The 17,581-nt window shown below is 39.3% G+C and overlaps 1 protein-coding gene across 1 annotated transcript in view; it reads right to left on the bottom strand.

Annotated features, from left to right (window-relative positions):
• The window catches only part of DPYD (dihydropyrimidine dehydrogenase), a 552,826-nt gene that overhangs the window by 267,940 nt on the left and 267,305 nt on the right, over positions 1-17,581 (bottom strand). The window contains exon 9 of the mRNA XM_074961282.1: positions 1,703-1,810. Coding sequence (XP_074817383.1) covers positions 1,703-1,810 — 108 coding nt within the window. The remainder of the gene's footprint in view (positions 1-1,702; positions 1,811-17,581) is intronic.

Raw genomic sequence — 17,581 nt, 5'->3', positions numbered from 1 at the left:
TTTAAATAGGGGGCATGTGTAGATATTTATATTTCACAAACATTCATTTTAATGTGGAGGCCTACTTCATGGAACCAATTTGAGGGAATATAAATTCATAAGCAATGGAGCTGAAAATTGAAAGAGAGTTTAGGGGAAGTGTTGCAAATGGGGAGAAAATATATATATTGTGGGGGAGTCTAATCACTGGAGAATTGTCATCTTGGAAATAAGAAAAAAAATTGTGTTAGGTGACTAAATATTATTTTCAAATTCTGTGTTTTAAATAGCATGAAGCGCTTAGAGCCTTGGACAGGCACCAGAAAAAGCAATGTACTGTATGTAAAACAGATACATTTATTAATGTAGGATACCAAATACCTGGAGAGTATTGATGACAGTATTTTACAGTGATCTGAGACACTGATCTGTTTCCTCAAAATTTATACTTAATCTTTTTAGAATAAATCAAATAAAATTCATTTTATCTTCTAGTAAATACAATCTCAATGAGAGATGGCATTTTTAATGAACATGGATCCCAATCTTGCAAACACATATGTATGTGAGTAACTTTAAGGATACGAATTCTATATTGTATTTTAGAATATAAATCTGTGTATTTTATAACTGTTTCAAGGTAGTGGTTTTTATTTTTATATGGTTTTATTTTTATTAAATCATGAAATGTTTTATAGCTTTATAGTTCTCCATCACATTTATTTTTAGCCAAGTCCCTCTCAACGATTTCCTCCTCCCCCCATTTTTGTTTCTAAATTTATTTTCAGCTTAAGAAAATGGACAAAAGTAACCTATTTAACATAGCAGATGAGGGATGGAATAGAGAAGGGATAAATCTTTCTTTCTGCAACACTTCCACTTTGTACTAAAAAGGGTTAACATAAAATTTCACTTTTATACGCAGAAAATAAAGTCCCTGCAACAGACGATTTGTGCAAGATGTTGTTTGTGGGGAACTGTGTTAAGTAAGTAGGCAACCACATTCAAGACCATGAACGGTCTTCAGGTGCAGTTCCATGTAGAGCACATTGAACTGATCCATTCTGTAGGTGATAATGGCATAACTATTGTATACAGATTGTACTGTATATAAGAATATAGAAATAATCATTTGACTAACACACGGTCATATACTGACACACCCAGTCAAGCAGTGTGTGATTTTAATTTGAAAGAGGACAATTCCTAACGTTTAAAAAGGCATAACACAACCCATAATCTATATAGACTAATGTTTCTCAAGTTTTCAAGCTGGCAACCCCTTATTTAACCTCAAAAGTTTTCATGACCACCTTACATTTACTAGAAAAGTGCATAAAATGTATCAGTGATAATCATGATAAGCCTATGTCATTATCCAAATATAATTTGATGTTAATATTTATAATTTAGTATATAATTATTTATAGTAATTTATAATATCTCTCTCTTACTCATGCTCTAACTTTATTTCATTTTTTTTGTTGCAGAATTGAATATCAAATGTTCAATGACTTGCAGCCTCCCTGATTGTCTTTTATCATCCGTAAGAGGGTTGCGACACAACAATCTAAACCATACATCCTTCTGCATTTACACATGCCCCTTTATTGGATTTACCACTGTACAAGTGTCTGTGTACTGTGGAACTCCACTAACTACTAACATAATTGCTAACAATCTATTGAACCTGTTTAAAATGATATATTATATATACACACACCTGGTTTACTTGCCATTGCTACCAGTGGTAGAAAGTCTTTAGATGTGTAGAAACCTTGGTCCATTCTCAGTCCTTGGAATATACCATCTTTGTTTGGCTCTGGTAAACCTAATACAATTTTAAGCAAATCATTTAGAAAACTTCAAAGATTAAAAAACAAGAGTTAAGCAGGACAAACAGTCTTAAAAACCTCCAAAATACCAACAGTTTTACCAAACTAGGGGCCTTACCAAACCACCTTGCATCTGAAAATAACACCACAATGCTAACCAGTCAGTTTAATCAATTAGGAAGGGGCATAAGCACCAAAATTGAATATCTGCCCTGAACACATTTGTACATCATCATCAAAGGCTGTTCTTGATTTATTTTCTGGAACGCGCAAGTTCTTATTGGTCTTTATTTATTTATTTATTTATGTTCATTAATAACATATAGTTGTACAACAGCAGCACGCGATAAGGTAGAGAGACTTCACAATTAAACCAAAAGATTGCAAAAGATGTCTTTCTATTTCTGTGCAGCTGGGTAGCAGAGAAAATGGATTAGATGGCATGGGAGTTAGGAAGTTATTTTTCATCCAAATTGAATGAAATAACGCGACATTTTCAACAAAAGTCTTGACTTTTATATCTAAAGAGGAAACACTTAGATTAACAAAATACTCTCTAATACATTAACTTTTAAAATCATTAGATAATTGATGTATGTAATTATAAAATAATTAGTAATTATATAGTATAAAAAATTCGAGCAAAACATTTTTTCATTAGAAAGTACTGACTCATAAAAACTGAAACTGTTCATGGGAAAAAGAGTTGATTTTGCTCAATCTCCCAATTTGAAAAAAGAACTGGGGGAGGGGGGGAGAGTTGCCTCTTCACTGTTCATGCCTTTTTCCAAATCATTTATGAATATGCTGAATGGCACTGGTCCCAGTACATTCTTGGGGGACCCTGCTATTTACTTCTCTCACTAAGAAAAATGATCATTTAGTCCTATCCTTTGTTTCCTATCTTTTAATCAGTTACTGATCCATGAGAGGACCTCCCAGGACTGCTTATTATCCCATGACTGCTTACTTTGCTTAAGAGCCTATGGTGAAGGACCTTGTCAAATGTTTACTGAAAGTCCAAGTTACAACATTACCCAGGACTGGTGAACAGCTGTGTCCCCTCAATTCTCCAATATGGGGTGCTTTTACACTGCTTTGCTGTGAGAGCAACCACTCCTGGCCTGGCTCACGGACAGCCTCTAACATGTAAACTACTTCTATCTGATTTATATCAGTGCTTCTAGCCACCCACTCCTGAATTATATTGCAGAGTGGCACCAGCAAATTCCCAGTCCCAGACTTGTCCCCAGAAATGTGCATCATGTACTCTCCAGTACCCTCCTTGACAATACAAGCTCATAGAAAGTCCATTGTTTCATTAATAGAAAATGATATGCACAAACCTTGTTATTTCAAATGAAATTTCCCAAACACTTCAATCCAAGCACACACTGGTTTAGATAAAACAAAAGTTTATTAGCTACAGAAAGATAGCTTTTAAGTGATTACAATTAATGAGGCACAAAAGTCAGAATTGGTTACAAAGAAATAAAAGGTAAAATGCAAACTAATGCTAAGTGAGCTTAAAGCAAAAAGTTTCTCTCACCATTTGCTTACAACACTCTGACTGGATTACTTCAGCCAAGAACCACTCCCCCAGTTCAATTATGCTTCCTTTGTCTTTCAAATATTGATGCCATGAGTAGAGATGAGCGGGGAGGGTAATTTGGAGCCTCTGTTCCTCATTTTTTATTACTTTTCCTCCTCTTTGAGGATCCTCTCCACCTGCAGTTCAGGTGACAACCAGTCTGTTCCTTTGCCAAGATGCAAATTACTCACTCGCACCCTTTTTTCTGCTAAAGAATGGCCACTAAAACAAGTGATTGTCCACTTGATTTTCTTGACACTTGGCTGAGGCATCAGTTTGCCTTTCGTCTCTGAGGAACTGATTTGTGCTGCTTCCCCAGATTTGGAATATGCCTTAATATCATACAATAGAATCTTATAACTTTACAAACAAGGTTGCCACACATATTTTACCAGGACAATAATGATCAGCAAACTATGGATTTTCAAACAATACCTCACAAGGCATACTTTGTACATAATTTATCATAGTCTTGTAAAAGTGGTAAACATTAGGGGTACAATCTGTCACACAAGTATATTATATCCACTAGATCACCCTTGTCCACATGTTTCTTGACACCCTCAGAGAACTCTAACAGACTGGTGAGGCATGATTTTCCTTTACAAAAGCAGTGTTGAATCTTCCCAAAGATATTGCGATCATTTGTGTTTCTATTCATTCTATTATTTACTATAGTTTCAACCAATTTGCCTGGTACTAGAGTTAGAGCTTAATGGACCTCTGGATCCTTTTTTAAAAATCGGTGTGAAAATAGCTATCTCCAGTCATCTGGTACAGAGGATGATTTCAGTGATAGGTAACATACCATAGTTGGTAGTTCTGCAATTTCGTATCTGTTCCTTCAGAACTCTGAGATGAATACGATTTGGTCCTAGTGACTTATTACTGTTTAATTTATCAATTTGATCCAAAACCTACTTTACTCACACCTCAATCTGGGACAGTTCATCAGATGTCACCTAAAAAGAATGGCTGAAGTGTGGAAACCTCCCTCACATCTTCTGCAGTGAAGACCAACGCAAAGAATTCATTTAGTTTCTCTGCAATAGCCTTATCTTCCTATAGTACTCCTTTAGCACCTCAATCATCCAGTAGGCCTCACTGATTGTTTGGCAGGCTTCTTGCTTCCAATGTACTTACAAAAACTTTTGCTGTTAGTTTGTGTCTCTTTTGCTAGTTGGTCTTCAAACTATTTTTTTGGCGTGATTCATGATTTTTGAACACATGTGGCTGGAAATACCACATGTCTATAGCTAGATGTTGAGAAAAATCAGGTAAGGAAATACTTGTGCAAATTCAGTGTATAACAGATTAGAACCCCTGAATATCACACTTCCTCTGGAAGTAAGAACATTTGCTAATGAACAATGAATAAGGGATAGGCTCAGGTGCTGCCAGTTAATTGGTGTGTATTTATTAAGAGTATGTAAAATATGTATATGAAATGGTCCAAAAATTATACAGATTGTGATTGCTCTTTCTCCCCTGCTACTCATATGTTGTTTTATCATTCTAAAATGGGTACCACAATAAGCAGCCCTACAGCACTGCACTTCCCTCTCTCTAACTCTCAGTGCTTAAGCCTCTTCCCAAAAGGCTGAGGAGAGAGTTGAGAGAGAGATCTGAGCAACTGCTGCTACTGGGTTTTACACTACCAGAGGTGACATTCCATCTTCGATCCGTGTGCAAAACTCATTGACATTAACATGTGTTCCAGTGTGAATTAAAGGTAATATGTGGCCGTAATCTCTCCCCCACAAACTTTAAAAAATGAAAACAATACTCCCCCAAACCAAAAGAACTCTCATCCCTTTTTACCAGTGCAGTCTCGCTCTCTAACTGAGCTTGATTCTACTCCTATTAAAGTCAGTGACATAACTCCCACTACTTTTAAGAGAATCAGAATCAGGCCAAGAGTCTAATGCTAATGGGCCAGATTCATTGCTGGTCCAATACCACTGAAACCAATGGAACTGGATCAAGGATGAATTTGGTCCAAGAGCTTTTATGCTGACTACTGTGATAACAAAATAGAATACTAGGGATCTACTGCTTAGCATCCATTTTATTGTTATTTGCATGAGACGCATTTTCTTTTCACAGACACATCTAAGAAAACCACATTTATAATATTTACATTTGAAGGAAATGCTTAGGATTTCCCCTCACATGCTCATATATGCCTGGCACAGTTACAATGCTTTCCTGTGCTTTCACACTGGCTGTACTGGATTCTAATATATAATCTTTCTCACTGGTGTTTGCCATGGTAAAGATTGCAGATACAGTACTTCAATTAAACACGGAGGAGACCAAGTACTTCACACAGCCAGTAGCCACCCATGAGAGAGAGAGAGAGAGAGAGAGAGAGAAATACAAGAACTAATACCCACCCTGCAGAGATACCCTTCCATAATAAACTGTCACCTAACAGAAATACACTTTAGAGAGAGATCAAATATTGATAAATAGCCAGTAGCCACTCAGGAGAGACAATCTGGAGAAACACAGTTACATGGAAGAAATGTAGTTTAGAGCAAAAGAGTCAATTTGGAAAAAAAAACAGTCAATTTGGAAAAAAAAACAGTCACCAATGATAGATACAACTCAGGGTAAGGTAACTATCCAGGAGAGAGAGGATTTGGAGACACTATCCACCCAGGAGAAATACCCTTTGAAGATGCATTAAAAAGATCCTTTAGAGCAGTGATACTCAGACCTCAGTGGTTCAGGAGCCAAATTAGCGATTAACATTACCCAAAAGAGCCACAGAAGTGTGAATTCATTGACTATATATTATTCTTACAGGAAATGACTTGTGAAGTATTATTTTATCAACTACAATTGGTTAATAACATAATAAAAGCATCCTGATTGGTTAATAACTTAGACTGACTAATACTTAAATCACAATGTTTTAATATCATTTTCTGTAGGAGACACATTACAGAGACACTTGTGGTTCACAAGCCGCAGTCTGACTATCACCGCTTTAGAGAGAGACTGTGTCCCCACACTGATGCACAATAGCCAGCAGCCACCCAAGAAACAGACACTTCAGAACTACATGAATGACAGAGGCTCTAGTGAGTATATTCTCACCTCTCAGAATCCACCGCGTAAGCCATTAAAGAGACTCTTTTGTTCAGTATTCCCTGATCAGAAACAATCATTTGTCTCCAAATCTCCTGCCTGTAACACATACCAAAGCCTAACAATAACTTAGCCATTTCCCATCGCTGCACTGAAGAACACTCCTTCTCGGGGAGTTTCTGGAGGGAACTGCTGTGTACTCTCTCAGGGTTGCCAGTGGTAAAGTTGGGTGGAGATGGGAGATTAGGGGGAATAAAAGCACTGTTCAGTGTCAGATATCCTGAATATTATTTTACTTTAATTTCCTTTGTATTGTCACGTAAATTGTTAACAAAGACATTTCAGTTAAATTCTCCTCTGTTTTTCATTGTGGAGCTTTAGACAGTAACAGTTTACTTAATTGTCAAGAACCCTTCTTGAATGAAAAATTAGCAAATTCATGGGGGGGGGGGGCTTGTGGGAGTAATGAAGTGGTTTGCATTTCCATGGCACCAGATTTTTAATAAATCACAATCACGTGTTGTGAATTCTGCTACCAAACCCCATACCCCTGGAAAATATCACTGTTCACTTATGTGTGCATCTTGTTTTCTAAGTATGATCAACACAACTTTTATTTACATACAGTGGAACTTCAGAGTTACAAACACCAGAGTTACAAACTGAGTGGTCAACCACACCTCATTTAGAACTGGAAGTATACAATCAGACAGCAGCAGAAACAAAACAAAACAAAAAACAAAAGCAGCAAATACATTAGAAAACTGTGTTAAATGTACACTACTGAAAAAAACAGAGGGAAAGTTTAAAAATAGATTTGACAAGGTACGGAAACTGTTTCTGTGCTTGTTTCATGTAAATTAAGATAGGTAAAAGCAGCACTTTCTTCTGCATAGTAAAGTTTCAAAGCTGTATTAAGTAAACGTTCAGTTGTAAACGTTTTGAAAGAACAACCATAATGTTGTATTCAGAGTTATGAACAACCTCCATTCCCAAGGTGTTCACAACTCTGAGGTTCTCCTGTACATATACTGAATATGGATTTTACAACTTTAAAAAAAAACCAGGAACAAATGAACCAAAAAACGCACAAACTAACCACCAGTGAGTGAAAAGAAATTCCCAGAGAAGTGGACAATGTCTGTGGAAATGTCTCCTCATTCTTGCTTGACCACGGGGAACAATTGTGGAGCATTGTGCGGGGGAGAAATGGGGATGTCTTCTTTGTGAGGTTGTGGAGCTGAGCACAGGCTGGGCTAGAGGGACAGGGTGGGGCTCATTGGACTCAGCTATGGACCAGCACCGTCTTAATTATAGACAGGGTTGGTAATACTGCTATTAGTGGGGTTTCTCCATACCTTCCATTATAAATCCATTTTCAGTTGCTTATAACTCTGTCAAACATTGTCCATTTGGGCTGAAATTTTCCATGGCGGGTGTTTGCCTCAGAATGAATTACTTTTGGAAAATGTCAGTCAAAATGTAGCCATTTCTGAGACTGAGGCTAGGAAAAAACACATTGTTTTGCCCATGTTAAAAAATTCTGACCACCTTTTCGTTGAAATGTGTTAGCATCCCATTTTCTGGAGCAGGACTTCAAATCTAACAGGGTGCTGCCTTTGTGTCAGGAAAATCAACCCAGATTTGGCCACATTATAAACCTCTGGAAAATGGCAGCTTGTATATAATCCGTAGAGACATTTTGATTTTAGCAGTTAAATATCTCCAAAGATTCCATCCTCACTGTCACTGTTCTTCCCTTCTTAAAATGATTTATTAGGCTAGATGAATAAATGACATACTTGGCTTCCCACAGGGAGCATCCATATACCTATTTTTTTCTGCTGAAAAGAGCCTTTTTGAATTAACCAAAGACACCTTTGTTTCCACTGTATCCCTAACCTTTTATGCACTCAGCTCTCTCATTGGCCTCTCATACTTCCATAGCAAATATTTCAGATATACACCTCTGCTTGATAAAGTTCTCAGTTTGCCAGGAAATTAACAGACACTGGTACTGTATGATCACCAAACAGCACAGGTGCATGACAGAGAAGAATATATATATTTAAAATTCTGTTCCTGTAAGAATCCTTTTTTATTCTTGAATGCTACTCCTCTTCAACATGTCTGGGTTGTGATCGGGGGAAAGGAGATCAAAAATCTACGCACAAAAATCTGCTTTACTCTATGTCACTGTGCAAACTGTATTACACATTTGAAGTACATTAAAGTACTTCTGGAAAAGATAATATTAAAACAGTAGCTTTTCATAAATGTCAAAAACTTAGTTTTCCCTAGACATAAGATCCATATGTGTATTCAGTTTTACATGCTCCACTTATTTGTTTACATCCGTTTATGATGAACAGGATTAAGTACTGACAATTTTGCTGTCAATCCATCAATGTTAAACAATGATTTAGGTGTACTAAAATGCAACATTATGCTTCTGCTTATTCCAACTGTAGAACACTAGTTATTATACTAATGCTGTATTAAAATTCATTCTAACACAACTACTGGAATAATATTAAACAGAAAGTTGTTGGTATCTAAAGAGTTACTCACTGTATATTTTTAAAGGCTTAATCCTGAGAGATGCAATTCCCAATAAAGTTGTGGGTGCTCTGCAGGTGCTCCACATCTCTCAAGGTCAGGCTGTTAGTGATTAGCGCATTAGTAAATACTTTTGAGGCTTATATTTTTAAAGGATCTTTCTCTTTTCTCCTGGAGAAGCCTTTTTTATGGTGGCAGCTTTGTTACTTCCTGTTGTGCAGTTCAATAGAGTATGTTTTTAGGTGGCTGATTTTTTTTGTTTGTTATGTATGTTGATGGAGATAAGTGTTTTAATTACTTTTTTAATGTCTATGCTTTTGTATTTTTCTCCTCTCCCCCTTTTATTTCCTGCTGTTGAGATTACTGCCTCATCTCCACAGCAGGTGGCTCTTTCAAATTTGTTTTCTTTGTAAGCCTGGTAGATTTATTTTGTAATATAACTGCTTCTTTTTACTGTTTTTTATTAATGATTTCTTTACCCTGGGATAGGGTGTACTTGCACAGTTCTAAAGAGTAATTCCCTAATGATAGCTGAGGGCTTTGTTAATAAAAAAAAAGTAGAAAAGGGGGGGGAAGGGGAGGGAAATCACTACAAGGCACCTGGGTTACAAAGGAACGACTTAGATAGGGTTGTGGTAGTGAGTTTTATCCCCCCTTCCCTCCCTTGCTTCATTCCAGGTGGGAAAGCAGTGCATGAGGAGCCTGAGAAAAGTCCCTCATGCCAGGTAGAGCTGAGCACCTCAGTGTGTCGGGGGATTGGGACCCTACCTCATAACCTGCCTCCCTGGCTCTCCACATTGATGCACAAGCACCGAACGGTTGCACGTGTGCATTGGCCGCACTGAAGCCTGTGGTGTGGCTGCTGCTGCTGCCTGAGCCCAACAAACCCAGGGGAGATGTGCAGATGGATGGAGGCCCGGGGGAGGAGGTGGATGCATATGTGGAAAGCAATGGGGCCTCTGAGGAGTGTGTACATGGGCAGAGGAAGGTGCCCTGGGATGGGAGTCTGCACCCCCATGTGTGTACAGATGTGTGTACAGAGGAATGGTGCTGTGGGTGCACAGGGACAGTGCCCCCAGGCTGTGGGGTGTATAGAGAGAATTTGTTTTTTGATTCCTAATTAGTTTTGCCCATCACACTGCTATCATCAACCATGGACATCACTTCCAAACAGACAATGATGCACTCTGTCAACTTATTGTTCTCCCTTTACCTGCCTGTCTTGACACCTCCTCATCAACTACTGGGAGTGGACCACATCCGCCCTGATTGAATTGGCCCTGTCAACACCAGTTTTCCAGTTCTAGGGTAACTCCCTTCTCTTCATGTGTCAGTATATTTATGGCTGTATCTGTAATTTTCACTCCATGCATCTGAAGAAGTGGGTTTTTTACCCACAAAAGCTTATGCCCAAATAAATCTGTTAGTCTTTAAGGTGCCACTGGACTCCTTGTTGCTTTTGTGGATACAGACTAACAAGGTTACCTCGTTGATACTTAAACCCATATGAATTGTTATTATACCATAGGAAATAATCACAACAAATGCTCCTGAAATAGACTAATTTTTACATTTTATCCTTCAAAAATTGAAGAGCATCCAGGGTCTAAAATGGCTCCCAACTTCTGAAAGTTGCTCCCAACTCCCAACCCCCCACTGAAATCTGAAACAGCACCACTGTTGGGTTAGCATTTTCTTACGCTCAAGTCAGAATGTATGTGAAGTAGAGTATGTGAAGGAAGATGTCATATGTTTATTAATGAGAATTAGTGTAGAGTTAGTGTCAAAGCAAACCCTAAGTAGTAAGTTGAACAGTATATGGGTTGAGGGCTCTCTCATTCAAAGTCTGCATAAGTACTGTAATCTAATTTTTAAATTGTGCAATTCACAGGCCTCCTGCAGAAACTATTATTCACCTTGAACCAGAAACTTGCATCTTGACTCCTTTGAATTTCACACCAAGAGCAGGACAGAAGTGGCAACAGATCTGAATCCCCAAACCATGGACTGGATCAAAATCCCAAAGGAGCTTCTTGTTCAGTTTCAGTTCAGATGTGGTCAAAAGTTCACAGGAGCATATTCATCAGAAACAAGAGGTGGGTGGAGCAGGCAACGTTTAGATGTAAACTATGTTTATGTTACAGTTTGGAGTTAAAGCAAATCAGGGCACAAGTTTAGGTTTGGATTAAACAACACTGAATTCTCATGAGCTGTCATGGAAATGTGGCACACAATGTTGGAAATCTTCTAAGAAAACCTTGCTCTCACAAGACTTCCTCAGTTGTGGGCTGAAATGTCAAAAGGACAACTCATAACATTACAGCATCATGAAATCTAAAACTGCCTCCCTCCCCCCCAGTCCTAATTTGGCTTCAAATATATCCTTACATAAATCTAACATCTCTAGTTTTGGAATATTCTTTTTTTTTTTGGCGGTGTGTGTGTGTGTGTGTTCCACTGCTGTCAACAAATTGGACTTAGTCCTGCAATTGAAACTTTGCCTGACTAACAACAGTGTGTGAATTAAGGAAACTTTATGGAACCTTTAAAAATAACATTGGAGGGCAACAGGATCCGCCAAGATTTGCAAAAGTGACTAGGTGATTTTGAATACTTTCATTTTTGGGTTGCTGGCACTTTAAAAAAAGGCCCTGATTTTTCAGGAAGTACTGAGCAGATGCCCTCTAAAAATCGGATTCCTTTAAAGGTGTCTTAAACTTGACCTTCCAAAAAACTGAAGCACTCAATCACTGGACATTTTGAAAATATTGTTCTTCAATCTTTAAAAGGACCATCTGAAGAAAGGATATCGAGCCTGAGATAGTCACAGACACAGTCTCCCTAAAATAAGTGCTTCTTCTTAAGTGAAATGCTGATGTTTAATATTGCATGTGTCACAGGGTTCACTCACTGCAAGCAGTGCCTCCTGCTGGCTGTCCTGGGGATTAGGTCTGCCAGCATGCGCTCTCCCTCTGGTATGTCTTTTCTCGCTCTGCTGCCCCACTCATTCCTGAGTCTGCAGCTTCCTCTCTGTGGCTTGACCCTCTGGCCAGGTCATTAAAGTCCTCCCCTTCTGGTGAATTCAGTCTTTCCAGACCTACTGTTTGGCCGGTGCCTCCAACCCTCTTGCCACTTCCCCAGTTGTGAGTAGGGGAAGCTAGGCCCACTCTCTACTCTGGATTCCAGTCCAGTCCACCCTCAGCTCAGCAATTCTGAGTTTTCCTCTCTTAGCCTTCACTGTGCCTTTCCTGGACTGGTTTCCTACCACACCTGGTTCCCCTTCTCCCTCTGGATATATCAGCTCCAATCCCTCCCCGCAGCGAGTGACTGCTACCTGCTTTCCTGCAGCCTTCCCCAGCAGCCCCCAAAGACTCCTCCCTCTTCTTAGAGAGTAACTACCCTTTCTCAGCAGCAGCCAGCTACCTGGCTTTATATAGTCCCTGCCTGTTCCTGCACAGGTGAGCCTGTCCATAAGTAGCTGATTCCAGCCTATATCTCCCCTTCTTGCAGCCTAATTAGCTGATTGGGCCCACCTGACCTAATTCAGCTCTTGCAGGGCTAGTGTGGGGAATATACCCCATCACACATGTATTTGAAGTAAGGGTCAAGTCAAGGATGCTAGTAAATTAAACAGTAGGCTCTGAAAAAGGGCTTTCTGGAACAGAAAGGCTTCTATGAAGTAAGCCTTATTCACACTGAATGATGAATGCGGGAATCTGCCTACCTTCCCTCTGGGTTCTGTGCTGCATAGTATTGCTTATGGCAGGACTAAAAGAGCTGAAACAATTTGCTATGTTTCTTGATTTGCTGAATCTGAGACTTCTACAAGTGGTAATACAGAGTAACTGACGAAACATCTGCTCTAAAAAATAATGCGGAAGGTTGCTGCAAACCTCTCTTATGTCATCTTAGCAAAGTTTGTTATACTGGCTACAAATCTGTAAAGGTCACAAGGGAAAATGAATTTAGTGATCTCAGCTTGGGGCCAAGGTCAGCCCTAGTGTAAGCATGTGCATCTCCACTGAAGGAAACAGTGCTAGCTTCACACTGATTATTCTAGGGTTGAATTTGACTTTTAGTCCCTATTGGATAGTTGGTCACTTCACAGAAGCTGTCACCACTGATGAGCATGTTGGTGTAGCATGAGTGCTCCAGTTAAAGATCTGAGACACCAAAGCTGTCAGGTTCTTTTCTCTCTCCCCACTAAGTACACCAAAAGAAAGACATTGGCGGGGGGTTGGGGGGCTGTATTTCTTAGAGACACCTGCCAGATTTTATTTATCTTTGGGATGTGCTACACCACACTGGAAGAGCCTCTACTGGCCACAGTTCCTCCTATTATTCAGTAAATAGCACGTAGGTGAAGTAGGCACAAAGGCAGTAAAATCAGTCCCCTGGGGACTGTCTTTCAGCAGTCTAGAGAGACACCACAAGACCATTCACCAAATGCTCTGGAGGGAACCACATCCAGGTCTCTTTGGCAGGAAGGACATTTGATGTGATATGGCAAGTCTGAACATGTGTGGGTGAAATTAAAGTATATAAAATGAGGGTGTGTACGGGGATTCAGGAGTAGCATTCCGTCCAAAAGCAGTGGGGTGGAAATCAGGAACGGGAAATACTGGAAAAAATCCAACTTCTTTTTATTGCTGGCTCATCTACTTAAAAAACTGCATACCAATGCACCTTTCCCAATTTATAGGGGCCCATACTGGCACATGAAAGTGATCTAAGTGAATGGAAATCTGCATCGGGAACAATCAAATGTGGGCATAGAAATATACCCTTCATATGAAGTATTGATATGGCGACATTTGAACAAAATCTTTAAAAGCTGGATCAATATAATTCACATACAGTAAATGTACTGGGAGGTGAGTAAAATCAGTGCAAGCCTCTGGAAAACACATTCACATGGAAAGAAGTTTAAGACAAAATGTCCCATGTATTCAGTTGGCATCAGAAAGAAAAGCTATTAACATCAATGTTCTTCACTGTGCTGAGAAGCAAAGGTTGAAAGCCAATAGTGGCAACTCTATATTAGTGACATTTATTATTAATGGTAGTATTTTGGAATCATATTATGGGTCAGGTCCTCAGCAGGTGTAAATTGACAAAGCTCCCCTGACATAAATGGAACGACACCAATTTATACCAGCTGAAGGTCTGACCCTGTATGTAATATAGTATTGATATACCACCCGATTAATATTTAAAGTATACCAAGTGTAAAATGTATTGATATTTATAATGTTCTTTAATTCTGTATTTCTTTTCTTAAAGTCACTGAGTAGAGTAACTGAGAATTGCAAAAAAATCTAAATTTTTTAATATTCAGTTTAGCTCCACTTGGATTATGATTTGTTATTCAGTATAATTTATTTAGTGTCCTTAAAACTGTATACACAGGAAGACCATATAAGCAGTGGACCAGGTTATCTATGGCTTTGCACCTAGTGTGGTCAATTACATTTGTGTAAAATATTTGTAAAATGCTAACAACCTGATAAGAGAATCAGGCCCTCTAAATATTAATTGTAGATAGTATGGCCCCTTGCCTCACACCCAGCTAATTCCTATTTTTACATGTTTGAAGAGGCATAGATCTCACTGAAATATGGGGCATGTTCTGGACCTAATTTCTCAAATGGGACAGCAATATCCAAATGTATGTTGACCTTGAGTTATAAAAGCGCAATTTTTTTTAAGTGCTACCACATAGCACTAGAATCTTATATCTGAAATTTAAATACAGGAAGCAAATAGTCCCCCCACCAGTTCTTTGGAAACTTAGTAAAACATACAATACTGCTGTTTAACTTAAATTTTGAGAATATTAATATAGCCGTTTTGTCCACGTGAAAGAACAAAAAGCATACTCTAAAGACTGGTAGGTAATTATTCACATATCGTTCCACCTATGCTGTATTTTCAAATTTAGGTAAACCATCTCTACATATACTAAAAATGATGCCTTGTAAAAAGATTTCTAAGCACTATTAATTTGTCTACAGCTCAGATCTAGGACTGAAAACCTATCATCAGTGCATTCTGATGAAAGGATAATAATTAAAGTCTTCTCCCTGCCCCTCTACAGCACAAGATTTGACCTATGATAAAACAACCTATCAAACTTCAATTCATTATTTCTACCTGAAGGGCTTTGCCAACTCACACAAAAATATATCTCCTTTTGTCAGGTTTAAACTATACCTGTCCCAACTGCTATGAGGGCTCATAGCTCTCATCCCTCAAAAATTGCCAAATAGCATCAAGCAACATAACCTCTCCAGCCTCCATTGACCTCTGCAATCAATAATATTTGTAACCTGTGAGAGCAGTTAAGTAGAACAGAAGCTATGCACTATGCTCGTTAACCACATTGAGCTGTGATACTACAGCCTGCTCCCTTGTGTCTCTTGTGATCAATTTTAATCTTTGGACCTAGAATAAAAGACTGCAGACCCCTGTTTCTAAATTCATCTCAAAAAGATGTTATAGATTGTATGTCTGCAGAGAGAACAAAAGATTTAATTCAACCAGCAGTTCAAGGAAATATTATATCTAAACTATCATTCCTTCTCATTACCCTTAGTGCTGTTTGGGTCTTCAGTTGACAATACTAAACACAGAAAAATACACATGGAATGGGTTAAAAAAAAGCTCTCTGTTAAAATATTACTGACCTCACACTTGGAAAGGCAACCCCCATCCTTTCATGTATTTATACCTGCTCCTATATTTTCCACTTCATGCATCTGATGAAGAGGGTATAGCCCACGAAAGCTTATGCCCAGATAAATTTGTTAGTCTCTATGGTGCCACAAGGACAACTCGTTTTTGCTGATACAACTACACGGCTACCACTCTGAAACCTACCAGGTAACAGTTATTCATGAGAGTGGTATCCATTGATGCCGCTATAGGTAAGTTTGTGTCAGTATTTCTATTATAGTCACTTTGTTTACAGGTTTATAAATTGACTGCTAGCATTCATTCCGTGTGGAAAATTGGAATATACTGCAAATAAACAAACCAACCCCACAAATTATAAAAGTTAGTCTGTCATTTTTAAATTAAACAATTATTGTGAAAAAATCTGGTTTCAGATGTTGTTGGCACTCATAACCCAAAATTGGTTTTGTTTAAAAGAAAATAAATTTGTCTGCCAATTAGTCCAAAACATTTACAACTGTATCTGAATGCAGGACATCAGACAAGTGACTTTGGAAAATTACTATTACACTGAAGGCACTGTCTGGATTGGTCAAGGAAATACTTTACACATTACCAGCGTTATAACTATATATTTATAGTAGGTGCTCCAATGGCTCCTTAACAGTTGCAAACCCTTGCACCTATCAAAACTATGCATGTGAATTTACTTTGTTGTTCACCTTTTTAAAGTACCATTACAAGGACACTTTCATCACATTTAGTCCCTAACATCTTCTATCAATTTAGAGAAATTACATACAGAATCTATATATATGGCTGTGGAGTAATAAGCCTGCATTAGCATAGGCTTTATTTTCCCACATGTCATGTATCAGTATGGGTAACACTATCACAAATATGAAATTCTTGTAACAATCTGGAGGGGGAGGTCAGTGAGGCCCCAGTTCAAGAAAGTATCCTTACTCAGAAAACCATCCTTAGAACATGTTTACATGCTTTTTTTGAATTCGGGCCTGAGGTAAGAGTATTATGTAAGTACTCTCTCTACACAACATACTACACAGCGTGAGAAGTTGTCAAACACCAAAACAGATATCTAATAGAGGTAGCACATGTATCTATGTACTTTCATATATATGACGAGAGAGTGCATCATCATACCTTATAGATAATCCTCTTCTGACTGAAGTCAATGACAAAAACCCCAGTTATGGCGTTTTTCTTAAGTTTTTCCTTTTTCCATTGTTTGAAGGTGAACACTAGGTCCTTATTCCCTATCTCAACTAGGGTTGTCAACTTTCTAACTGCACAAAACCAAACACCCTAGCCCTGCTCCTTCCTCGAGGTCCCGTCTCCTGCCCCAAGGCCCTGTCCCCCGCTCACTACATTCCCCCTCCCTCAGTGGCTCATTCTCCCCCCACCCTCACTCACTTTCACTGGGCTGGGGCAGGGGGTTAAGGTGCGGGAGGAGGTGCGGGCTCCAGGGTGGGGCCAGAAATGAGGGAGGTGGGAGGGGGGCTCCAGGCTGAGGCAGGGGATTGGGGTTCAGGAGGGGGTGAGGGCTCTGGGGTGCGGCTGGGGATGAGGGGTTTGGGGTGCAGGAGGGGGCTCCAGGATGAGGGGTAGGGCCAAGGGATATGGAACATGGCAGGGGGCTGCGGATTGAGGCAGGGGGTTGGGGTGCAGGATGGGGTACGGGCTCTGAGCTGGGGATGAGAGGTTCAAGGTGTGGGAAGGGGCTCTGGGCTGGGGCAGTGGGGTGGGGTGCAGGGGGGTGAGGGTTCTGGCTGGGGGTGCAAGCTCTGGGGTGGGGCCAGGGATGTGGGGTTTGGGGTGCAGGAGG

The sequence above is a fragment of the Natator depressus genome, chromosome 8 (genome assembly GCF_965152275.1).
Source record: "Natator depressus isolate rNatDep1 chromosome 8, rNatDep2.hap1, whole genome shotgun sequence".
In the NCBI taxonomy this organism is placed as follows: domain Eukaryota; kingdom Metazoa; phylum Chordata; order Testudines; family Cheloniidae; genus Natator; species Natator depressus.
This window is presented reverse-complemented; position numbering and strand designations above follow the sequence as displayed.